Raw genomic sequence first — 24,339 nt, 5'->3', positions numbered from 1 at the left:
GCAAGAGCAAGAGATCCCCTGGCGGGGAGTTCTCAGGCTCCTGTGATAAGCTCATGAGTTTGGGACTGTAAAAGTCAACAAGGAGGAGCGATGTGATAGGAGAGGGTTGATTTCCACTCACCCCAGACTTTGGAGCCATCCAGACAAGAGGGACAGGTGCTGAGCAGCAGCAGCAGTGGAGTGCTGGGCTGTGCCGGGGCTTGTGGCAGGCACTGAGCAGTGCTGCTCTGGGCTGCGGCTCCCCCACCCGCAGGACACACATCCCAGCTGTGCTGCCATCCAGTGACCCAGACAGTGCTGTCCTAGAAACAGCATGTGTTTATGAAGTTGAATCCCACGTTAATTTTCAGTTGCCCATAGCCCCATGCCTGCTCCAGGCACTGCAGCGAGCAGAGAAGCAGCTCAGGAACACGGGGACAGTGCAGGCTGTGTTTTGTACATCCAAAGCCCCTAAGACCAGCACATATAAGGAAGAGGTGCAAATAAAAGTCTGGTTAATGTGTTTTTGTGTGTTGAGCGAACACACTCGCTTGGACCTCATTTCCTCTCTGGTTACTTCTTCCTTCAACTCTTGTGAAAGCAAAAGCAGCAAAATTAACAGCTGAGATGCTGGGGAAACGTTATTGCTGCTAAAGCAGAAGGGAGGGCAAGCCTTCCCTCCTGTGCAGTGCTGCAGCCGCAGCAGCTTGCCTCTGCCAGGGATGCCCTGACGCCACATGGGTGACACCATGGTCAGGCAGTGGCACCATCAAAGCAGGGACCAGTTAAGTGTTTAAACAAGTAATTATTTCCAGCTTGCATGCACAGGAGGCGGATTCTCAAGGAAGGTAGTTGATGCTTTCCAGGCCACTATAAGGGCCTCAAAAAAAGCCCATGCCCCCGCCTCTCTCTCTGCAGCTGTGCTCATCCCTGCGTTCCTCCGGCACTGCCCAGGTCACGCAGACCTCCTCGCTTCGCCTGTCCCAGGCACTCTGCCATCAGGCCACCCACCCCACAGCTGCCAGCCCGCTGCCTGTGGGGCTCTGGTTACAGCCCTATAAAGGGGGCCGGGGTGCAGGGCCGGGAGGGAGCTGTGCTGGGCTTTTTGCAGCCCCGTGGCCATGGGAAGCGGTGCTTTCACCCTGGTCCTTGCCCTGGCCCTGGTGGCATGCGTCACTCCTGAGGAGAGGAAGGTACGGGGACAGGTGATGGTGGGGATGTGGCAGATGTAGCACAGGGATGCAGTGTGGGCAGCCAGGGGTTATCTCTTAAATGCCATTCCAGACTGGGACAAGCAGGAGAACTTTGCATCACCACTGCAGAGAGGAAGGTATGGGCACGGGTGGCGATGGGGGCATGGTACTCGCACCCTGCTAGACCCCAAAGGCTGCTGCTGGGACTGTGGTGCTCAGCAGGGAGCTGGGGCTGGGCTGCCAGAGCTGGTGGGACCATCACTACGCAGTGCTGAAGGAAGCTGCGGAGGGGCTGGGAGGGAGGGACTGCTCCTGCAAGGATGCTCCTTACTGTGGGAATCAGTCAGAGACAGGCAAACAAAGCCATGCCCCAGAGAAACCCCATTTCCCACCAAGTGTGGATGGAAAGCAGCACACCCTCTACTTTAACACAGGTAGGATCCACCCTCCCCTGGGTGACAGCAGCAAACAGCCCCGAGCAGTGGCTGTGCTGAAGACAATCAGTGCCATGGGTGTGATGCTTGTGCTGAGGTGGCGATGCCAGTAGCATCAGCGTCACACAGGGTCCTTGGTGTGTACCCCAGTGCTGCAGACATCTCTGGGCAGAGCCAGGGTGGTGGGGCAGCAGCAGGATGCCCCCCTTCTTGGCTGGGCCCCCCAAGCGACAACACTGGCCTTGCAGTGCCTCCTCTCCGGGTCATGGCGGAGCGACACTGGCTGCCGGATGGTTGTGTCCTTCCTCAGCAAGGACGGCAGCTTCTCCGGTTCCTACCTGCCGGGTCCTGCTGCTGGTGGCTCTGAAATCCTCACCTCACCACTGGAGGGGACCCAGCAGGATGCAGGGCTGGTCCCACAGCCCACCTTCTCCTTCACCGTGCGCTGGCAGCTCCGAGGTAGGCAGGAGGGAGCCATCACCCTGTAGTGGGGATGCCAGCGGGATGCAGGGGAGTGGCTTCATCCCTTGTCACCCTGACTCATGCCACCTCGGACCCTTCCAGACTCAGAGACAGCCCGGACGACCGCCTTCCTGGGCCAGTGCTATGTGGGCACCAACGGGGAGGAGACCCTGCACGCCCTGTGGCTTCTTCGAGAGGCGGCCAACAGCCCCGATGAGGACTGGAAAGCCACCCGGTGAGCACCAGATCCTGGCCACTGCTGTGCCAAGAGATATCCCATGGGATGGGACATGGCAGGACCGGGAGGGTGAATTGGGTTTGTCACTCGTGACAAGCAGGGGCTAAGGAACATCCCTGTGACCTGGCCAGCCCTTGCATCCCATGTGTGCCCCAGGGTGGGTGACCCCAAAATGGGGTTGATGACACCCACCCAGGACTCTTCTTGCACTCTCCCTGTCCGGGAGATGATGTGAGCACCCGGTGCAACCTCCGCTACAGTGTTGGAGCCCAGGGCATCCCACTCAGCACCCAGTGAGGCAGCAGGCAACGCAGTGCCCCACCTCAGGTTTCGCCTCTGTACCCTTCACCACAGCATAGGTGATCCTAGCTGGGTGAACCACAGTGATTTGGGGTTTCCTGCAGGATTGGCACCAGTGTTTTCACCCGGATAAAATAACAGCAAGCAAGGAAACCTAAGAGGCCCATGTCGGCAAGGAGATTGGACTTCCCCCAGGAGGCTCTGCCCACGCTGATGTGTTGCATTTCAACAGCTGTCAGCCCACAGGTTCATGCTTTCCCAGGCAAGTTCAGCCCAGTGTGAAGGCTGAGCACCAGGTGCAAAATAAAGGGTTTCTGTGAGGATCCAGGGCTTGGATCTGTTTTCTGCCCCGTCTCAAAGCTGCAGGGTTTGTCTTGCCTCACAACCACCTTCCTATGGGGAGGCTTCGTGCAGCATCGCTGAGGGCAGCAGGGTCCCTGGGGATGGGGTCTGTCCCATGTCCCCTCCCTGACAGTGTGCAGCAGTGCTGTGCCTGCAAACCTGCCACTGTGCTGTGGGTAACTTGTCCCTTGGGGTCCCTCCCAAATATCCCCAGGGGTGCGGGGCAAACCAGGCTGTGACCAGGCAGCAGGATGAGGCACAGCCTTGCTGGGATGCCATGGGCAGCAGGTCCCAGCACTGCAGGGCAGGCTCCAGGCAACGTGTTCCTCGTGTGAGCAGAGCAGAGGAAGTTTTTCAGGCGCCTGAACACGCAGGACAGCTGCAAATGGCTTTTGCAAACCCGACAGCCTCCTGTTCCCAGCTCCAGCAGATGCACTGTGGTGGCTGACTGCCAACCACCCTCCTGCCCCAGGGGTGGGGAAAGGTCCCAAAGAGCCTGTCCCAAGAGAGACCCCTCCGCACGGTCATGTCCCCTGAGCAATGCAGATGTGGGGGTCTCCAGTCAAGCCCCTGCTGCACTATGTAAGGCCAGGAAAAGGGAAGAGGGGAAGGATGCATCTGGCACTGGCTTTTTTTGGGCACCCCTGGCTGACCTCTCCGCTTTCTGCCTCAGACACCTTGCCAAAGTGGTTCTGACATGACCAGTGCTCCTGGGGGTTCAGCAGCCCTGGGGCTGAGGTGCCTGGTTTTGGGAGCTGGAGGAAGGCAGTGGCTCCAGTGCTATGTTTCCAGATGTTTTTTTTAACTGATTTTTTTTTTTTGGCGCTGATTTCTGCTACTTTTTCTGTTTCCACCAATATCCAGCAGCTGGTGCTAGTGAATAAAAATACATGGGGTTTTGTTTTCCCTTGAAAAGAAGGGTATGTCTTATTTCTGTAACTAACTGACATTCCCACCTCTCCAAGAAACTCCGATTTCTTTAAAAAAAACAAAAGCCTGTTTCCTTTAAAGACGTGAGCAGGAGGTGTTCTGTACCAGCCACAGAGCACAGGCCCTCTTCAGCAACAGGAGACAGATCTTATTTCCCACTTTCATAACTTTCTTAACTTTCAGTATGTTGCTACCATGGAAGGGAGATGGCACTACTGACACTCGGGGAGTCACTAAACAAAAAAGAGAAGGTTTCCATTTGGCAACACCCATACAGGACAGAGCAGAATATTCTGTCCTGAAAGGCTCATGGTTTTGGTCTGTCAGTGTGCTCCCACAATGCTGACGCAGTCACCTGCCAGGACATGTGTAGTATGTGTGTTAACCTTGGGACTAACAGAGGGAACACAGTGAGGAGGGCAAGCAGGGACCCTAACACCAACCTAAGCCGGAGTGCGGGGCTGTGTGTGTGTGCAAACACAGTGCTGATGCACACATGGCCTGCATTCTGATCCCTGTAGCATGCAAGGGAAAAAGATGTCATGGAGGGTCTGCAGCAAGGAGAAGGAGGAGGATGGCAGAAATACCAGGCGCCTCCTGTTCCTCTGTTTGATAGAAACAAGGTGCAAGCCTCCTCAGCTGAAGGACTCATGCCAGGCACTTTCATCATGGCCGCCCTTTAACCCAAGGTGAGGCCCAGGCTGGGCTTCCTTCCTCTTGCTGGCTCAGAGCCACTCGCTGTGGGACTGACATGAGAACACAGAAAGAAATGAAAAATAGCAGCCCTGGTGTGGTGGTGTGCTCCTCCGCAGCCCTCCACTTTCTGCTTAAAGCAATAGCCACCAGTGGTGGTCACGATGGCTGCATCTGGTTTAAGCTGGACTCTGGAGAGACAGATAACAACACAATAGATAAGGGCCATAAATCTTGCTCAACAGCTGAGGACTAGTTGAGCATGCACCAACTGAAATACAGCTGGTCTGAAAATAGAAATCAATCAACTTACTCCATAAATAGTGGATAGCCTCAGGGCCTGTTGAGCTCTCCTGCACAGCAGCAGACTGCACGCCAGGGTCTCCCTTTGAGTAGTGATGCCTCTCAAGGTTACTCCTTGAGACTCCTTAGCACAGCAGATACTAAGTGAATTAACAATAATAAAATTAAATGCCTCTCAAGGTTAGTTCTTGAGATTCCTTAGCAATCTCAGATAGTGAATTGGGAATAATAAAATGAAATGAAAAGTGAGAACAGGGTCCTAGACCTTCCTGACACCGTGCATGGCTCCTGGAGAAAAAGGTCCAGTTTCCTGGGGATGCTCGCTGGCTGCCTGCCCCGTCCAGGGCAGAGCTGCGACCTGATCCTGTTATGAATGTGCTTCTGCCTGTCTTGAGTCAGGGCCCATGGGTGAGCAGCCCCTTGGCTGTCTCTCCTCCCCAGGCAGAAACACATTTACCTGCACAAGCACCCTTTTGCTTCCTGGGTGGGTTGCAAGCATGGTTCTGCCTGCAACCATCACCTTGCTGGGCCCCGCACCCCCAAACCCCCTGCTGGACTCCACAGTCTGAGCTCAGGATCTGCTACTGCCTCCCGTGGACCCAGTGATCCCAACCAAACCCAGGGCCCAGCCTCGATTCAGCAACCACCCAACAGGCCAGGCCCTCCCCACGACCCCCAGCCCACCCTGGCTCTGCTCTGCTTCCTGCAATTGTGCAGCTCCCCGTTACAAAAGCAGTGGTGGGGGCAGACACCAGCTCCTTTCCTTTCGGGGAAGCTGCTTGCTTCCGCAGCGCCTGCTTGGGTGCATCCAAGGTCACATGTGGGCGCCGGGTGCTCACAACATTCACTCGTCTCCAAATGTGGTTCAAGATTGTTTTCGCACCCTTGAAGGGGGGGTGAGAGCAGAGCAACTGCCCCACAAACTTGGATCATGCCTCAACGAGCCCCTCTGCACAGCCGCAGCCATGGGAAGGGAAGGCAGCACGCATTCCCCTTCATTAGGCTGCGAGACTGATCACCCCCCAGACCCCCAGGTTCCTCACGCAACGCTCCCAGCTCCTGGTGCAGCCCCCAGCCTCCACCCAGCAGCCCGGACCCTCACTGAAATGAGCACAGAAGACATAGTCACACACCATTAGTATTTATTTAGATGTGGTTACTAAGAAAATGATTAACTATTATCCGTATCTAGTAGAAGATGTTTTTGTCATTGAAGGAGTGTCGGACTGTATGACATTTAAAGGTCCATTCTAACCTAAACCATTCTAAAGGATTCTATGAAATGTCCTAAAAATAGCATGAGGAGTGATGCTCAACAGGTACTACTAAATTGCCCTCCAGGAAATACTGTTCACCAGCTCAAAGTGTTTCTGCTCAGCCCTGGCGAGCAATGACAGCTGATTGCCTCACCAGCCAGCACAGCAAAGCTCAGGCATAAGAGGACACAGCTTTGAAACCATCCTGTGGCCAGGAAAGCCTTCGGAAGAGCAAGCACTGCTGCTGCTCTCTGCTCCACACCCCGACAGCACACCGGCTGAAGGCATGCCTTCCCCCTGAAGCCCAGAAACCCCACTCCCAGGGCTGCGGAGATGAAAGGCTCAGACCCTATGGAAGGGAAACAGCGCACATGGCTTGGGAAGGACTCCACATTACCTTCTCTAGCCAGGCTGTGCCCACGGCTCAAAAGCTAGCAGGAACAGGCGACAGAGTCTGTCGCAAAGGCAAGACCACTCCCTGTGAGGGCACTGAAGATCAGCTCACTATCTTGCACCTAGAAATCAGGCAAGACTGCAGGATTAAGGGGAAGGGACAATGGACTGATGCTTGCAGCCACCAGACACAGTAACAGGTGCAGGACCTAGCCTGTTCACCTCCATCTGGGCAGGGAAAAAGCAGGACAGTGGCCTCCATCACCCACTGCACCCAGTCAGACCAAGTATGGGCCAACCACCTTCACCCTCCGTGCCACAATCCATCCCTGCAAGCCACAGGACGCACCACATGCTGCTAGCCATGTCCGCAGCATAGCAAAGTTCCCAGAGTTTCCTACCCCTTCTTAGATAGGGTCCTTCTAAAGATAGAGAGAGTAGAGCGTCTGACAGGTCAACTCTAAAACAGTTCCTCCCTGGTAAACCCTCTGAGCTGCCAGCAATTGGGAGAGTATTCAGAAGAATCTGCTTTGATAGATTATGTTAATGCAGCTCTGTATGTCCCTGCCTGGCAGGGTGCTCGGCTTCACCCCAAGAAGCAGGAGGTGGTGGTGTTCATCTCATCAGCATGCTGCTGCTCGATGACAACTGGGACAGCATGCTCCACCTCCTCCCGCTCCTTGGCTGTCCACTCCACTGGCACCTGCAAAATGTAGGTCTCCGGGCACTGCTCCTGAGGCTGAGGAGTGCCCAGCTCAGAGCCCGCTGCTGCAGGAAGGTCGGAGGATGAGATGCTATTGAAAAAAGATGCGGGATCAGTGTTGGATTGACTCTGCAACACTTCCCATAACTGACTGAAGATGCCTGACATCGAGGGGTCCTCAGGCACTGGGGTCACCTCCTTCATCACAGCATCCTCCTGTACAACAGCCACCACCTGGTTTGGGAACTCATGGTTCTGCTGTGGCAGCACTGCAAAAGAGGTAGAGCCAGCCCCGTCATTCCCAGCCTCTCAATGTCCTGCTCCGAGCACGGGCTGACACAGAGCCCACAAGAGGGGAACAAACTGTTCAGCTAAGGGTGCCTCCTCCCAGGGGAGGTGGCGAGAGGATAATGCACAGCTGCCAGGCACAAGCACAGCTTGTGCTCCAAGAGGGACTGGATCCTCCAGTTCTTGTACCACCCCTGGCCCAGGCAGGCCTCTGCAACAGGGCTGAGGAAGAGTCCAGAGCTGGGGTGAGACAGCAAAGCCAAACCTGGTGCTCTGCCCCAGAAAGCAGCATTTAATCTGGAGCCATGCCTCAGCCCCCAGGCACTCACCGCTCGGGTCCAGCTGTTGCTCAGTGCTCTCCAACGCAGAGATGTTGTGGGAGAGAAGCAGGTAGAGGGATAGAATTATAACCTGGAAACAGAAAAATCAGCACAGATCTCACCAAAGGACATGGATAGCCATCAACAACTGCAATAAATACCTCTCTCCCAAACTTATAAGGACAGCAGAGACCCCATCACAGATGCTGAGGCTGAAGCCACTCACCATGGTTTTCACTGTGGTAGTTCTGTTGGCAGACTGTCTCACCAAGGCCTGCAGTTTCTGCAACTGCCTGAGCAGTAACCTGCAGGGAAGCAGGCAAAGCAGGTTAATGCAGTGCTGAACCAGGAGCTGCAGGCTCCTCTCCCCTCCTCTTTGCAGCCCAGGACAGGCCACAGTCCCAAGAAGAGGAACAGCCTTCCTCACCACATCTCTTGCCATGTCCAACAAGAAGAACTCACCTGTTTTGCTCCTGCAGCAGCTGCACCTTCTTCTCCAGCTCGTGGTTTTGAGCTGCCATCCTTCCCAGGAAAGAAGAACAGCATGGGGGAAAAACAGAGAAGTTTTGTTAGTCAACAGCAAGAACTTCACCAGAGTCTCTCCTCAGCTAATCAGCCACCACCTCTGGGTGGCTGGGGCAGATGAAATTGCTCCTGGGGTCTACCTAGCACCATCAGGAGCAAAGCCCAGAGAGCAACATCTCACAACAGGTTTGGGGAGGGGCAAGCCCTGCCCAGTCCCACAGAGAAGAACCAGACTAATGCATAAGGATGCTCACTCCTAGCAGCACACCAGCCCTGCAGGTCCACGACATCAGGCTGTATTGCAAACTAGTCTGATCTGGAGAACGGGCTGGACCTGGCAGGCCAGCACCTTGGCTTGAACAGAGCAAGCTCTGGGCTATCTCCAAGTGTAAGAGAGCAGGGCAGGCAATGCCTTGAGCTTCTGAGATCCCTGAGGAGACCTGCTGCCCCACAGGGTCAGCCTCACTTTCTGCCCAGAGTGGCAGGACCCCAGCAGTGGCAGAGCACAGCTGCTTCTGACCAGTCCCCCCTGCTCCCGATCCCTGGCAATGTGGTTACCACAGCTAATGCCATTTTATGAGGTGAGCAGCCATTCTTTATGACTGGTCACATGTTCATTCCTGTCCCTTCATTATCAGGCCCTGAAGGTTCTCCACACCAAGTAGACAAACCAAAGAGATTTCTTCTTCCCCTCCCTACCAGCATCAAGGTTCCTGGGTTCCAGGCTGGTTATTCCCTTCCTTACCGGCCTTGAAGATCCCAGGCACCCCACCAGCCCAGTATTGTTGATGACCCTGTCACAGAGCAGGGAAGTGTAACAGCACACAGAGCTGTCAATAGCACAGAGCACTGTCAATAAAATTGAGCAGTTACAAGACCTAAGGGGGAACTTGGATCGGAGCTGCTGCTGGACAGTGAGACCTGGGACCCTCCTGGCCAGGCACACCTCCACCATCGTCTGCTTCCTCTCATGACCGAGGGAGTCACTCATATTCCTTTATATCATTTTCAAGTCTAGATTACGAACATTATATTGATACAGCAAACCATGTATGAAGATCTGACCTGATCTGCAGAGGGTCCAGGTGATTAGAAATCATAAATTAGGTTGTATTAGGATCTAGGTGATTAGAAATCCTAAGTTACATTGTATTAGGATCTAGGCAATTAGAAAATATAAGAAGCTGTATTATAAATTCTGTATTACGCTCCTTGTACATTGTACTACATTGATTCTGCTTGTAGAAATCCTATGCCATTCTAATAATAAATTCTGTCGTATAATAATCATAACATAACAAAGCTTTAATGGGAAATACAATTTAATGCCATCATCATTCTGCCAAGGATCCCTAAAAGGACCTGTCTGTCTTCTCAGTGTCGGGTGACACTGCTGTCTGTCTGTACCTGTTTTCCAAGCCATTCATGTTGCTCTTCTTCCTGCGACGACCACTCTGGGCTGGCTGCTTGTTCTGGATCTTCTGACACATGTCCTTCAGAAGCTGGTCTTCAGCCTGCAAGGACCATTTCTTGTTAGCAGTAACCCTAGGGCATTGGCAATCCAGCCCTCACAAACCCTGTGTACATCTCAGTGCTCAGACTGCATGCTGTTGTCCTCTGTCCCTCCCACACCACTGAATGAACCGCAGGAGCTGCCAGGCAAACTCTGGCCTGCTGATGCAGCCAGCAGCTTCCCTGGTGTAGCAAAAGTGAGGCATACCTAAGGGAGATGAAAAGCATGCAACTCACAAGCCACTAAGCAAGCAGGAAAAAGTAGGTTGGAGGCACTTCTGGTGTAACTGCCTCCTGCAAGCAGTCATGAGTGGGGAGACTGGCAGCAGCCAGGTCTCGTTGCTCTTTGTATCTACCTGATTAGCACAGCAGAGGCTGCTGGCACGTGGACATCCCCCAGGCCTCAGAAGGAGGAAAAGGACTCCAAGCCCTGCTGCACACTGCCCTGAACACAGCACCTGGGCACCAATGCTCTCATCAAGGCACCATCCTGTATTTTCAAACCCCTAGTCTGGCTGAAGCGTTCGAGAGGTCCAAGTGTGATTGGGAGTGACAGGCTGTAGTGAGGACTTACTTTGCCCAGTGACAGACAGGCTGGTAATGAAAGACCTTCATTCTCCAGGAACTGTCTCTCCTCCTCTGTCAGGAACAGCTCTGGGAACTCAAACTAGAAAACCGCAAAAACATGCCTGCTGAGAATGCAAAGTAAAGGGAGTTCATCCCATGGCAGAGAGAGATGCAGAGAGCACACAGAACCGGGATCAGCTCTCCCAAAGCAGCATCATGCTTTCCTCAGAGATATCCCTCACAGAAGCCAAGCCAGGAGAGAAGGGGAGATGTGAGCAGAAGCAACAGCTGGGGCCTACACGCATGGCAGTCAGCACCTGCATAGTGGCTCCAGGCACAAGCTGGTGTTCGGCATCCCCAGCAACAGCAGTGGGGAAACTGGAGCTCTGTCCCAGTGTCCTGCTTGGATCTTCCAAACACATCCATGTCCCTGGGGAATAAGAGTCAAGTGCTGGGTGTCAGTGAGGCAGCACCTGATCTGCCAGCCTTGAGTAGCACAAAACCACAATTTTACAGCAGCAGAAAGCCACTAAACTTGGCGCTCTGCATTGCTGCCTGGCACCCACCCAAAAAACTCCAATGTAACACTGCTTTTGGGCCTGTAGGCAGGACAGAAATCGCCCACGCACATCACTTACCGAGGTCAACGGAACCATCTTCTGCCATGTCAGACCTCATGCTTTCCAGCATAGGCCAATCCAGATGGCAGGAATAACTGTGATCAACCTGCACGTTGTGGTTGATGGCAAAGTTGCTGCTAGAGCTTTGGGACAGATGCTGATCCTCAGAAATGCTGCTGTCACTGTCAATAGGCAAACAATCCTGCAGCGTGCTTGGTTCATCTTTTAACTCTCTCAGCATGGAGTTGATCATATCATCAGTGTCCTTGTCCAGGAGCTGCGGAGAAAAAGCTTTTACTCAGCAGGGAGCCAAACCTCCTGAACCACAACCCAGCAGCGATTACTCCCAACGAACTCACCTCAGGGTCTAGCAGGCCACAGCCTTCCAGCAGATTGTTCTCCTCCCCTGGGATTTCAGGGAAGGGAGTACCATCCTTCAGGATGAAGTCAAGAAGGTCCTCATCTACCAGGGCAGACAGTTCTTCTAGGTACGACATCTGAGCAGGACAGCCAAACTGAGCACATGCACAGGGGGAGACACCAGCCCTCCTTCAAGATGTCCCTCAGTCCGTACAGATAAAGTCTTTCTGTGCAACAGCAACAGCTGTCAGGGCCCTGCAGCAACAACCAGCCCACAAGCACTTCCCCAACAAGGCTACTATGCCAGCACCAGTGGCCCCACCACACCAATCTCCTCACCAGCCTACTTGGACCCAATCACAGGAGCCATGCTCCACCCAGAACACAAAAACTTCACGAAGGAGAGGGAAAGTGGAAGGGTCCCAGGCTTTCTGCTGTGGAGAGCAGGCAAGACCCTGCTGCTCCACTGAAGCCCCAAAGGGGCTATACCCCCAGTGCGAAGCCATCGGAGCCAGCCTCTTCTTGCAGGCAAATTATTAAGAGAAGTCATTATTGTGGGGTTAACTAAAAGTGTTTTATTCATGATTAAAAGATGATCAAATGATAATTAATCAATGAATGAATGGAAATAAAATGGTAATCAAACAGTGATTAAGTGATCATTGAACAGTAATTAAACAGTGATTTGACAGTGATTTAAACGATGATTTAAACAATAATTTAGACAGCAGTGAAACCTCTACTACTTACTACGTTTCCATATATATCCCAGTATAGCTTAATTATTACATGTCGCTAGCATACAATAGACTTTCAGACCAAATGTAAGAAGGCTGCTTACCTCGCTGTAGATATCAGGTGCCGGCTAATGGATCTCTCAGCCTCGAGAAGTAACCTTGAGAGCGTCTCTGCTGAAGAGGAGATCACTGCTGTGCAGCCTGCTGCCGTGCAGCCTGCTGCCACGCAGGAGAGCTCAACGGGCTTGAGGAGGCTACAGGTATTTATAGTGTGAAGTGATGGACTGTAGTCAAACCCCGCCTTGGTGTCTGAGTAAGTCTGTAGCAGGGGCAGCTTTAGTTTTGTCTAGTCTCAGCTCAGGCTGATGCTGTTATCTCCCGATAAGATGTAGCCCAGAATCCTTGGTGCCCGAGATCTGGCCTCGCACTGTTCTCACAGTTTGCACCACAGGGCTGGTATCAGTCAGGCTTGCTTGTTGGTGATGCCTGAACCAAAGAACTGCTCACTCAGCCAGACTGGGGGCAGCTGCCACACCTCCCCATCAGAACCGTTACACTTTCACATCTAGCTGGCAAGTGTCACAGTCTGAAAAAAACCCCCACACCAAAAATCCCAAAACCCTCCAAAACCAAAAAAAATCCCACCCAAAACCAGGCAGCCAGGGCAGGCCCCAGTCACAGGGCTGCTGTGCCAGCTGCCTAGCAGCAGGATGCTGGTGTGCGGGGCGGCTCTGCCCGCCGGGCACGGTGAGCAGGGTCTCACCAGCAGAAAGCAGAGCAGCGAGAGGAAGGGGAGCGGGGCAGACCCTGGGCAACACCAGGGCCCGTTGCTTCCACAGACACCGAGGACTTTCCACCCAGGAAGCACGCACTGGGCAGGCAGCAAGGGGAGAATGAGAACCAAGAGGAGACAGCAGCCAGCGAGGCCGAAGGAAGGGTGACCGGAGCACGCTGGGCAGGAACCGCTCCCCTCCGCGCCTGGACACCCACCCGAGGCTGTCCACCGAGCCAAGAAGCCTCTCACAGCCCCAGCCGTGACACCACGGCGTGCCGCTGCCCGAGGCACAGCCGCTGCCCGCACGGACCGGACAGCGCACCCCGCGGCCTGACAGCGCGGACGGAAGGACCCCGGCCCCAGGCGGTCCACCGGCGTGCTGTCAGCGCCGGGACGCCCCGAGACAGCCAAGTTCTCCCGGCCAGCAGCGCCCGGTCCTGCCCTCGTCCTGCCGCCGGCCGCCTCGCAGAGCCCGCCCACCCCGGCCGGGGCGAGGGGAGGGCGGCCGTCCCGCACCCCCGGTGCCCCCCATCTCGTGCCGGCTCTCACCTGAGCGCGCTGCCGCCCGGCCACACCGCTGCCACCGGACCGGTACCGACGCCACCCGCCGCCCAGCAGGTCCCGCGCGTTCGGCGGCGGCGCCGCCCCCCCCGGGGGCTCCTGCGGGCGCCCATTGGCCGGCGGCGGGGGCAGGTATAGGGGGCGTGGGGGGGCCGGAGCTCACGCAGAGTGGCCGGGGGCTGCGGGACAGGGGTGGAGGGGGGCCGGGACAGGGATGCCCACGGAGCGGTCGGGGGCTGCGTGCCCAGGGCGGGGCGGGGGGCGACCGGGGGCTCCCGCGGAGCGGCTGGGAGCTGCGGGCTCGGAGGGGGGGAGAGAGGAAGGGCGGGGCTGGGGGCTCCCGCGGAACGACCAGGGCCTGCTGACCCGGGGGAGGAGGGGCGGGGCAGGGATGCCCGCGGAACGACCGGAGCCTGCGGACCCGGGGGAGGAGGGGAGGGGCAGGGATGCCCGCGGAACGACCGGAGCCCGCGGACCCGGGGGAGGAGGGGAGGGGCAGGGATGCCCGCGGAACGACCGGAGCCCGCGGACCCGGGGGAGGAGGGGAGGGGCGGGGATGCCCGCGGAACGACCGGAGCCTGCGGACCCGGGGGAGGAGGGGAGGGGCGGGGATGCCCGCGGAACGACCGGAGCCTGCGGACCCGGGGGAGGAGGGGAGGGGCAGGGATGCCCGCGGAACGACCGGAGCCTGCGGGCTCGGGGAGGGGGGGGGTGGCCAAGGATGCCCGCGAAGCGGCCGGCACTTGCGAGTTTGGAGGAGGAGGGGGGCGGGAGAGGAAGGGTGGCCGGAGGCTCCCGTGGAGCGGCCAAGGGCTGCGGGCCCGGGGGAAGAAGGACGGGACAGGGATGCCCGCGGAACGGCCGGGGTCTGCGGATTTGGGGCGGGGGGGGGGGGGGGGAAGAGGAAGGCGGCCGGGGGCTCCCGTGGAGCGGCCGGGGGCTGCGGACTCCGGGTGTCCGAGCAGCGGGCGAAGCACGGCCCCGGTGTGCGGGCGCGGGGCCGGGCTGCGCGGGTACCGAGCGGCGCGTAGCTCCGGGCGGAGAGCAGCGCCGGGGTACCGAGCCGAGTCGCTCCGTGCAGGCCGGCGGCGGGCGGTGCCGCGGCGCATGCGCGGCGGCGGGCGGCGGGGCGGGAAGCGGGCGGTGCCGCCCAGCTCCCCACAGCCTCAGCGGGGCCGCCGCGCTGCTCCTGCTCGCTCCCAGGTACGAGGACGGGGAACGGGGAAGACAGGGGGTCCCGGTAACCGGGGAGGGGAGGGAGGAGAGGGGAGGGGAGGGGGGGGGACCGGTTCATGGGGTCCCGGTGACCGGCAGTGCCCTGGTTTCCGGGGGGCTACCGGAAACGGATGTCTCGGGGGGAGCCCCCCCGTCCGCCCACCGGGGGCGCTGGGGGGAGGAGCAGCGTCCCGGTTACCGGGGCCTCCCGGCTGCCACCGGGGCATCGCCCTCAGGCTGCCGTGACCCAGGGGCTTCCGGGGGTTGGTCACGCCTTGGCCTAGTTTTGGGGCGCGCCCCGTCGCCCGCGGGGCTTGGCAGCTTCCCGAGCGCCGACGCCCACCGGAGGGCCCGGGGCAGCACGGGCAGCCACGGCCGGGCTGGGCCTGGCCCCGTTAATCCCGGCCCTGTCCTAACCCTGCCCTAAAATAGCCGCCACCGCTGCAGGCCTCGGCCCGAAGTCTGTGCTCGCTAGGCCCGGGCCAGCATCCCCCGCCGCGGGGGTCCTCGGGGACGGAGTGGGAGAGGCCCGGGCGGGCACGGACCCTCCGACCGGGGTGGGGACGAGCTTTGGTGCCGGCCGGGTATGTCGGTGAAGCTCTCCCCCTGCCCTTCCTGCCCACCCTGCCTGTACGCTGGGGGAAGCAAGTGGGAAGTGAGTCTCCGGCCCGCGGCGCGGTTTTGGGTGGGGACGCCGGAGGACACAGTCCCCACGGCCATGCCGCAACCGGGGCGGGGGAAGGTCACCCCGGCAGCTCCCGCCGATCACCCCGGGAGAGGCAGAGCTGGTCGTCGCTCCCTGGGATGGGACGCTGGGATGGGACACGTGGGGCTAGGGTGGGTGCTGCGGGGCATGACTGAAGCCCCGTCGGGGAAAAGCCTGGGTCCCCACCGTGCCCTGGCTGGAGCAGCTAACCGAGCAAGGGAAACCCTTCCCCATCCTCTGTTCTCTGCCCAGCCCCGCGCCCTGTCAGATTCTGCCCGCGCCCCTGCGAGCTCCCCGGCCCTTTGAATCTGCCGGCAGGATGTCTACATGCTTCTGCCGTGGCTTCATCGCTCGCTGTTAGACCCATATTTGGTAGCAATAATTGTTTACTCCCTTCTCCTCTCTCCCTGCGCCTCGCTGCTGAGAAGGGGAGGGGACATAGTTTTGGGATCTTTGGCTTTGCTGTAGCCCACGGGCTGCCTGGTAAAGGGTCCAAAAACCATGGGGTGAAACCCCCCACTAAGCGCTAAAGGAGCAGGCAACTCTGTGTGGTCAGCACTGGCCCCAGTGCGCAGCTTGCTCACCAAACAACAGCAGTGGGAGCTTAGAGCATCCCAAAGTGGCACATCCCAGCAGATTTGGAGGACGGCAGCAGGAAGGCTGGGGAAGAGGGAACAGGAACCTTCAAGGTGCCCTCCTTTTTTGACCTGAGCTTTGCAGACTGCTGGGTGGAGAAATGCCCCCCAAAACCTGACTGTGCTCTCCTCTCGCTTTCCCCTTTCTGTCTGGCCAGTGGCATGGCATTGGGCAAGTTTCTTGCCCTGACAAGCACAGGTGCCCAGATTTGGGCACCTGGTGGTCTTCAGAGGCTGTGGGAGCACCCGTTGCCCCCCGAGCACTGCTTTCGGGGTGCTGTGCTTGGAGGGCCAGCTTGCTACGGACACAGAAGAGGCCATGGAAAGCAGTGCCAGCCAAGTACACTGTCCTTCTGCCCTTGCTCGTCCTGATGCCTGCCTTGGTGGTAGGCAGCCTGGGGGCGCTGCTGTTTGTGCCCCCTCCTTTTGGAGGGCAGGGGATGCCCGGCATGAGCAGACAGGCCTGGGGATGTGTGGGAAATACAGCAGTTAATAGCCAGAGCTGCTTCACCCCAGCATGGGTGAGCTTGCAGGCAGGCTGCGGTTATGCCCCCGCCGCCCATCCCCTGCCTGTTTCCCACACGGAGCAGGGCTGCCCTCCCTGTGGGGGCAAGAGGATGCTCCCGCCCCAGCGATGTCTAGCAACTGGCTGGTCACAGGGGTGCCGTGGGGGGTCCTGGGCTGGGCTCGCTGGCTGCTTGCACTGCTGAGGAGTGACCTCAGTCTCGGCTGGAAGAAACCATCTTCCCGTTTGACACGGACGTGCAGCTGGGAAAGAGGAACTGGGCTGAATGGGCTCTGCAGCGTGCAGCACCATCAGCAGCTGCTCAGCCTTACCACTGGTGTGGGGCTGAGGTACCCACTCCCCCCGCCTTTCCTGGTGCCTGCCGTGGCTGTGTATACTGGTCCCATACTGGAGAACCTGGTCGGAGCGTGGTCCGGCTTCTTACCAGATTAATTTTTGACCCAGTTCATCGTGCTGTTGTGCAGATGCCAATGTGCCAGCAAAGTCAGTGCTGGCAGGCATCGCGGTGGCCTGGTACCTGCCTGGCTATGCCTGGTTGGCAGCCCCGTGCCTGCATAAAACCCCAGCAGTGGGGCAGTTTGCAGCTGATAAAGCTTGCTGCAGCCAGCTCCCAGTCTGGGGCTGATCCAGAGTGGGGTCTTTCCCAAGTGAAATTTGGCATTGCCATAAAAAAAATAAACAACCAACAAACCCAAACCTCTTCCGGAGTCTCCCTTAGAAAGAACATGTTAAAAATGGCAAAATTGTTGCATTTGAAGTTTTGCAGCTTGTTCTGAAAATTCACTGTGAGTGTGCCGGCAGGCTGCTATTGAATTTTGGTTGATTTTTTTTTTTTTTTTTTTGAGATATAAACCCTCCTCTGTAACCATTCTTGCAATGCTAAACTCAGCCGATACAAATATAGCAGTTACGTCACGTGACAGAAAATTTGCTCTCAGTGGTCCCAGCAATGACACAGTGGTTCCTCGGGCTGACGCGGCCCTGCTTGCCTGCGGCCAGCCCTGCCTCCGCTGCCCCTGCCTTTAAACAGAGCCCCGAGACCTCCACCACCGTGATGGTTTCCTCACCTAGTGCAGGGTGAGATGAAGGCAGCAGGACGGCTCCTTAGGGGGTGGGAACCCATCAAGAAAGCACCCCCCCATTTTGGGATTGGCTCAGGAGCGTGCTCATGGCTCAAAGGGTTACACACAGCTTGCTATAAAATGCAGAAGTGTGTTGATTTGTCTGCCGGCTGGCCAGCTCACTGCTCTGATGCCTTATCTGCCTTTGCATACTGACAACTGATTGAGAACGGGTTTGCTTGCTCTGGAGGTGAGCCAGCACAGAAATTTGGTGTGTGTTCATCAAAACTTGGGTTTGTTTGGGCTTTTTTTTTCTTTCCAGAGGGACAACTTGAATTTGGTTGTTTATTTTTCTGGTTTGCAGCACTGGGCTCCCACACTGTCTTATCTGTTATGTCTAGTCTGGCTTTTCCTTCCCCATGCAGTACCTGGAGACAAGATGTCTGCAGGGACCAAGCCCTCACAGGAGGCAGCAGATTTGCAAACCCCATGAGATTAATTGCCATGTTTGCTGACAAATCTCTCCAGGGTTTGAGGAGGTATACTTCTTATGCAGCAGAGAGCATTTCTGCTTTAAACATTGATACAGGCAAAGTTCAGCTGCTGGAGCCTGAACTGTTTCCCTAGAATATGGGAATCAAAATGAACCATCTCCCTTTCCTCTGAGGGCTTCCTTGACGTCATGAGCCCCTTCCCTGTTGAGCTCTGTCATTTGTAGGAGCTCGGAAGTGGGAAGGCTTGAGCAGTCATCCTCCTTCAGGGCCTTGAAAAGCACGGTGGCCCCCTTGAAGGGGGAGTGCTAAGGGATGCCTCCGGTGCAGCACCTGATTTTGGGTGGCTTTGGGAGGGCAAGAGGAGGCTGCAGAAGTGGTCAGTCATGGCCTGGCTCCTCTCAGTTCCTCTCTGCCATCCGGTGTCCTCCCCTCCCCTTCCTCCATGGTCTCTGACTTTGTCCTGGCAGTGGCATGTTCTTCTTTTCCTGTGGAGGGACTGAAAGCAGCTTTATGCTCAACTCAAGAATATTTTTAGATATAGAGAAGATGGCCTGGTGACCGCAGCAGCCAGCCCTACATATGAAACATTCGAAAAGTCCTTTCTAGGGCAGGGTGTTCCTTGTCCCTTTGGCTCTGCAGCTTTGCTGGTGCTTCTGGATAGACAACAATGGCACAGGCGAGCACCTCTGCTGCCTCCTTCCCGCTGCCACCGGGGTCCCTCACTCCGGACCCGAAATGCATTTCATTTCTTGTCAGCGGAGCCAGTGAGGGCCGCGGGCCTCCGCAGAAACATTGCTGAACAGCTCAGGAATGCGGAGCTGGAGCTGCTCCATGTGCTGGCGGAGGCGGCATGCTCCTCTGTCTCTGCCTCCCACCCTGCACCACCAGCATGGTTTTATGGCTCTGCAGGAGCAGGACCCCTGCCCCCTGACTTGCTCCTGGCCAAAATTGGATGCAGGAGCCTTTTATTCATTGCAGATCCTGCCCTTGCCCACTCAGGTCCGTGGTTGGGAGCAGCCCACGCTGGTGTACCCCCTTCCATGAGGGACGGGAGCTGGCAGCACCAGGCAGGGATGCACAGGCTTGTCGTGTGCCACTGCAGTGCGAGGGAGGCTGCCAGCAAGCCTTGCCCAAGAACCTTCCCGGGCCAGGCTGAGGATGCACGTGATTGGTAACCTTTCCTTGACAGCCATAATAGGAGGCCTGGTAGGATAAAATCAATCTAAAAGAGAACAAGCAGATGTGGTGCATCCCACCAGTGCTCTTGCATCCTCCCACCAGCTGAGATTTAAGGACAAGGCGGCCTGGGTCAGTGTGGAGCAGGGGACTCCTTCCCCAGGAGCAGGCTCTCAGGGAGAGGAAAAGGCATGTCACTGCTGGAGAGCATCGGGTTGAGGTTGGCCAGGGGCTGAGAATGCTGAGAAGGGCAGGGAGCAGTGGGGCAGGGCAAAGAACCTGATGCAGGGACCCCGAGGTGTGTGGCAACCTGGGAAAGCACTGAAAGCTGCTGCACAGGGGATAAACCCAAAGGAAAGGGCTCTTACAAGCCATACAAGCTGTGTCAGGCAAGTGGGCGGCTTATTTGCCACCTCCTGTTGCTTCTGTTAGTTCTTTTCGATTTCACTCTGCTATAAAAAGATCATAGTTCTAACTAGGTGGCGTTAAACCTGGTGGTTTGGAGCCCTGTTGCAGGGTGCTTGGTCTGAAGCTGATTTACACAATCCTTCAAGCTTGAAGCTGATCCTTCAAGCTGGACCCAGCTTGGGGCCTGTTTCAGATGGCATGGTGCTGCTCTCGTGCCCTTGCAGTGACACCTGCAGTGGCTGATCCTCTTGCCCTCCTGCACATCATCCTGTGCGTCAGTTCCCTGGCCCTGGGTTTGTGCAGTACCTGCTGCTGTGGACCCTGATCTCTGAGCACTCACTTGATGTGACTGCTGCTTTCCTCAGGTAATTATTTTTAACAGGCAAGTTCAGTGTCTGGTGCCCTTATCTCGCCACCCCGGGCAGCTCTGGGCTTTTCCATCCCTCTGAATCCCTCTCTGCTCAGGCTGCCAGCTCAGCACCATCCACTGGTGATGTGGGGGGCCCTGATAGCTGGGTCAGGGCCCTGCCAGCTCTGGGTCAAAGCTTGGTTTTCCTCTTGTGGCTTCTGTCACAGCAGGTTTAATTATAATCCCTTCCGTCACGCTTTCCCAGCTTATCTCGTGCGCTGCTGCACACTCACTTCCTCCTTGCTGGCAGCATCTCCGCTGGGTGCCAGCTGCTGTCACTCCCACAGGCGAGTAAAATTGCCTTTGGGACCGGGAGACAAGGGTCCCCAACGCTGGCCGGAGACCCCAGACTCAGCACAGCGCTGGAAAGCGGGACCCTATCACGGTCTCACCAGCGCAGGGTGCAGCCCTTGCTTGCCAGTAGAAGCTGGGTTCCATCTTTTGGGGAGCAGAGGTGCTGCCGGAGGGAAGGAGGAGGAAGGACCCTGCACACCAGTGGGGCCAGCAGCCAGAGCTAACCCATCTGATCTCCTCTGGCAGGTGACGCAGGAGTGGGGACAGCCCAGCTGCCACCATGGTTGCCCTCTCGCTGAAGATCAGCATCGGCAATGTGGTGAAGACGATGCAGTTTGAGCCCTCCACCATGGTGTACGATGCCTGCCGGATGATCCGCGAGCGGGTGCCCGAGGCTCAGATGGGACAGCGTAAGTCCACTGTGGGGCTGGCCCCTGCGCCAGGGCCACACCGGTTTAGCTCCTGGCATTCCACCGATCTCCCTTTCCTCTCTAGTCCCCATGCCCATCTGGGCTTTCCCAGAGCGGGTGGGGGGAGCAAGGTCCAAGTCCTCCTGCCCAGTTGAGGTGAGGGGCTGAGCTCCTTGGGCTCCCTTCTTGACACCCTGGAAGAAATTTGCAGGGTTGTAAGGTAGGAAACCACGTTTGGAAGTGAAATACTCTCTGAGCAATTTGAGCCTGCTGTCCTTTCTGTCTCTGCTCCTCTCTCCTGCTTGCATCCATCAGCACTAGCCAGGACTAGGTGGGTTTAAACAGTTGCAGGGGTTGTAGTGAGCATTAGTAAACCATATAAGTTAGTTTCTCCTTTCTTGGGGGATATATTGTCCTCCATCAGGTCTGTCCCCCCATGGCAGTTCTCTGCCACACCCATGCTGGTGCTCTGTTACCTTGCTAAGCCTTCTCAGCTCTAATATTTTCCTGCTGCGGCCAGGCTCAAAATTAAGCTTATGGCTCACGAGCTCATGATGTGACTCACGCCTACGCAGATGTGGCCTGTCCCTGTCGTGGATGGGGGGGCTTGGGCTCTGGGACATCATCTTGGAGGCTCTCCTGAGTCCCTGCTGCCCCTGAAAGCATCTCTGCCACGGGGAAGAGGCAGCAAACAGGAGGTCAGGAGTCGTGGGAAGAGGAGGGGGAGCGTAGTGACATCTGGGAGCAGCAAATTCCTCGAGGATAAAAGGAAATGCCTTCTTGCACCATGCCCAGCTGGCCAGTGGACCACAGCTTTCGGTTTCAGAGAGGGACTGGATGTTTGTGTGGATGCAGGGCTGTAGCAGCATTGGAAGGAGCATTGCATTTCCTGCTCCTGGGCGTGAGCCAGCCTGCTTATAAAAAAAGTCAAGGGGAAAGCCTTGAAGGGAACTGCTTTATTCCCAAGTTCCTTTCCAGTTGCTCATAGCTTTTCTTTTCATATCAGTTCCTTGCAGCTTTTGTTTCTCTTTGCTCTCCTTACCCAGTGGCACTTGGGGGTCCCTCTTTGAGCTGCTCTGGTTTTTTGTCACCTCTGGACTGGGGGAGTTTCTATGCAGGTTTCCAGCTCAGCTCTTGCTCTGACTCGGGAAGCGCCTCTCCCCACCCAAGTTATGGATCTGGGTCAAGCTGCTCAGTTTTCAGTGCTTTAGAGTTATGCTCTTGGAATTTGCTTTGAAAATAGCTTTTTTTTCCTGTAATTTAAAAATAAAATGGCAAGCCTCTGTGATTTTTCTGCTCCCTGTTTAGTAGGATCCTAACGGCAGTGTTAGCCAGGCAGGAGCGGGGCGGCTCAGGAATTTGTTCCTCCCCGCAGAGAGCTGCCAACAAGATGACGCATTATAAGCATAGCCAGCCAAGACAGCCTGCGGCGTGGGGTTGTTACAAAGGTGGAGAAGGACCTTTCCCAAGGCAAAACCAGGCATGATCCTGGCCTCTTGCAGCAGGAAAACGGGGCTATCCCGGTGGATCTGCGCTGGAGTGCCACTGCCTGGGCTCCAGCAGCAGCACTTTCACGAGGTACCCCAGCCCCAAGGGAGCAGGGTTTGGTGAACAGCACTTACTCACCACCGCTGAGACTCTGTAAGCCTTGATCCCATCCTCCTTCAGCCTCCTCCTCTCCAAATGGAGGAGTCCCAGCTCCTTTAATCCCTCATGCCAAGGCTCCATCAGTTAAGTTGCTTCTCTCTGTATCTTTTCAAACCCTGCTGTGTCCTTCTGGGGAGGTGCAGACCACACCATCATGGAGTACTCGAAGTGTGGATGTGTCTTAAGTTTTATAGACCAGTTCCCAGCACCCTTCCTGGTGACTCCCAGCATTTTGTTACTTTGCTTTTGCTGCTGCTATACGTTGCACCAAAGATTTCAGAGACCTGTCAACCACAACTCCAAGCTCTTCCTTCTGTTGTGACTATCAGTTCCAAATTCAGCATTGTGTAGGCATGCTTCAGATGACTTTTTTCATAGATAACTGTGATAAAACATGTACCTCAAAGCCTGCTTGCCAGCTTTGTTGCCCACTCATTATACTTAGGCTCCAGCGTTCACAAGTGGTGCTGTGCTTCATGTGCTGGGCTGCACCCGTATACATCCTTGGGCACAGGCTGGCGTCTTGGTGGCCCTGTCCTGCTCAGGATTACCCTGGCAGAGGCTTTTACCTGTTTTACAGCCAACGATTTTGGACTGTTCCTCTCGGATGAAGACCCAAAGAAAGGGATCTGGCTGGAGGCTGGAAAGGCTCTGGACTACTACATGCTTCGCAATGGGGTAAGCATCCATCCAACGTCTTTCTAGCTGGTACCTGCCTTGGCCCTGCGGTTGGATGTGCTCACAGTGTGGAGGTGGTGTGGGTGCCTGCCCTGTTGCCTTGCATCATGCCCTGCAGCAACACCCCCCCCCCCGCCCCACAATTGCACTGGGGGGACAGGAGCTGTTGGCAATGATGGGATGCAGGCACCCTGTGCCAGTGCCGCTGCTGGGAGCTGTCCTGTGCTGTGCCCACAGGATACCATGGAGTACAAGAAGAAGCAGCGGCCCCTGAAGATCCGGATGCTGGATGGGACAGTGAAAACAGTGATGGTGGATGACTCCAAAACTGTCACAGACATGCTCATGACAATCTGTGCCCGGATCGGTGAGAGGAGGGGGCAGCCACAGCGGGGAGGAAGCGGGGTGGGGAGGTGGGGAAAGGTGGCAGCGTCTCCTGGGGGTACTGGGGATGCAGCAGATGGCCTGGCAGCAGGGGTGTCTGAGGGGTGTGTGATGCTGGGGAGGGGAAACAGCTCTGCACCCCTGTGTTGCACGAGGCTCTGTGTTTGGCAGCAAAGTCGTGCTAAGCTTGGTGCTCTGCTCTCCTGCAGGCATCACCAACTACGATGAGTACTCGCTTGTTCGGGAGATTATGGAAGAGAAGAAAGAGGAGGTTACAGGCACCCTCAAGAAGGACAAGACCCTGTTGCGAGATGAGAAGAAGATGGAGAAGCTCAAGCAGAAATTGCACACAGATGATGAGTGTAGGTGCCTGGCGTGCTGGGGATGGGGTCAGCCTGGGCCAAGGGGAGCAGGGGCCCCTGCAAGGGGAAGAGCCAGTTCAGGGGAGCGGAGAGGACTGTGATGAGGGAACATGTGCCCACACTCCCTGGAGTGTCTCCTGCCTGGAGGCCCAGGGCAGAGGGGTGAGAGCCAGGATGCACCAGACAGACACCCATTTCTCACTCCGTGTGAGCAGTCCTGGAGCTGGGTCTGGCCTGGCCTTGGTGCCTGTCCCTGCTCACGCCCTGTCGTTGCCTGCAGTGAACTGGCTGGACCACGGCCGGACCCTGCGCGAACAGGGCATTGACGATAACGAGACACTGCTGCTGCGGCGCAAGTTCTTCTACTCCGACCAGAACGTGGACTCGCGAGATCCTGTGCAGCTCAACCTGCTCTACGTGCAGGTACAGCTCCCTGCAGCGCC

At 56.7% G+C, this 24,339-nt stretch overlaps 3 protein-coding genes across 8 annotated transcripts in view; 2 read left to right on the top strand and 1 right to left on the bottom strand.

Moving 5' to 3' along the window:
- Positions 1–1,100: 1,100 nt before the first annotated feature.
- Positions 1,101–2,744, top strand: LOC141918164 (avidin-like). Its single transcript, XM_074812273.1, has 4 exons — positions 1,101–1,172; positions 1,855–2,065; positions 2,171–2,303; positions 2,711–2,744. The coding sequence occupies exons 1-4, from the start codon at positions 1,101–1,103 to the stop codon at positions 2,742–2,744; spliced, it is 450 nt and encodes a 149-aa protein (XP_074668374.1).
- Positions 2,745–5,996: 3,252 nt separating this feature from the next.
- On the bottom strand, positions 5,997–14,330 carry CREB3 (cAMP responsive element binding protein 3). 3 transcript variants are annotated; one of them, XM_074813202.1, is made up of 11 exons: positions 13,480–14,330; positions 12,260–12,641; positions 11,418–11,645; positions 11,077–11,335; positions 10,756–10,868; positions 10,446–10,538; positions 9,767–9,873; positions 8,297–8,356; positions 8,061–8,139; positions 7,844–7,925; positions 5,997–7,495 (listed from the first exon to the last, which is right to left on the bottom strand). In XM_074813202.1, exons 3-11 carry the CDS (start codon positions 11,553–11,555, stop codon positions 7,110–7,112), a joined length of 1,317 nt encoding a protein of 438 aa, XP_074669303.1. In that variant the 5' UTR covers positions 11,556–11,645; positions 12,260–12,641; positions 13,480–14,330; the 3' UTR covers positions 5,997–7,109. The 3 variants fall into 3 exon arrangements, with proteins under 3 accessions (XP_074669303.1, XP_074669301.1, XP_074669304.1); XM_074813200.1 differs by lacking the exon at positions 13,480–14,330 and having other exon boundaries at positions 11,418–11,555; positions 12,260–13,460; XM_074813203.1 differs by lacking the exons at positions 10,446–10,538; positions 13,480–14,330 and having other exon boundaries at positions 12,260–13,460.
- Positions 14,331–14,611: 281 nt separating this feature from the next.
- Positions 14,612–24,339, top strand: part of TLN1 (talin 1) — a 35,400-nt gene continuing 25,672 nt past the window's right edge. Inside the window, exons 1-6 of one of the 4 annotated variants that reach the window (XM_074813412.1) lie at positions 14,612–14,694; positions 20,662–20,825; positions 23,053–23,150; positions 23,388–23,517; positions 23,744–23,896; positions 24,177–24,319. In XM_074813412.1, coding sequence (XP_074669513.1) covers positions 20,696–20,825; positions 23,053–23,150; positions 23,388–23,517; positions 23,744–23,896; positions 24,177–24,319 — 654 coding nt within the window. In that variant the 5' untranslated portion in view covers positions 14,612–14,694; positions 20,662–20,695. Of the gene's footprint in view, positions 14,695–15,094; positions 15,362–20,060; positions 20,078–20,403; positions 20,576–20,661; positions 20,826–23,052; positions 23,151–23,387; positions 23,518–23,743; positions 23,897–24,176; positions 24,320–24,339 lie in introns of those variants that run through there. The other 3 variants (XM_074813415.1, XM_074813416.1, XM_074813413.1) reach the window with 3 other exon arrangements.

The sequence above is a fragment of the Strix aluco genome, chromosome Z, assembly GCF_031877795.1.
Source record: "Strix aluco isolate bStrAlu1 chromosome Z, bStrAlu1.hap1, whole genome shotgun sequence".
NCBI classification, from domain to species: Eukaryota; Metazoa; Chordata; class Aves; order Strigiformes; family Strigidae; genus Strix; species Strix aluco.
Note: the sequence above shows the minus strand (reverse complement) of the source record. Positions and strands in the feature narration are given on the sequence as shown.

What these genes read in the sequence shown, in the direction of transcription:
- LOC141918164 (XM_074812273.1), top strand. Translation starts at nt 1,101, where the DNA reads ATGGGAAGCGGTGCTTTCACCCTGGTCCTTGCCCTGGCCCTGGTGGCA. An exon ending in CGTGCGCTGGCAGCTCCGAG is followed by an intron (nt 2,066 to 2,170) that starts GTAGGCAGGAGG and finishes GGACCCTTCCAG; the next exon opens with ACTCAGAGACAGCCCGGACG. An exon ending in GAGGACTGGAAAGCCACCCG is followed by an intron (nt 2,304 to 2,710) that starts GTGAGCACCAGA and finishes GGTTTCCTGCAG; the next exon opens with GATTGGCACCAGTGTTTTCA.
- CREB3 (XM_074813202.1), bottom strand. Translation starts at nt 11,555, where the DNA reads ATGTCGTACCTAGAAGAACTGTCTGCCCTGGTAGATGAGGACCTTCTT. An exon ending in AGATGGTTCCGTTGACCTCG is followed by an intron (nt 10,869 to 11,076) that starts GTAAGTGATGTG and finishes CTTATTCCCCAG; the next exon opens with GGACATGGATGTGTTTGGAA. An exon ending in GCAACAGCTGGACCCGAGCG is followed by an intron (nt 7,496 to 7,843) that starts GTGAGTGCCTGG and finishes CCTCTTTTGCAG; the next exon opens with TGCTGCCACAGCAGAACCAT.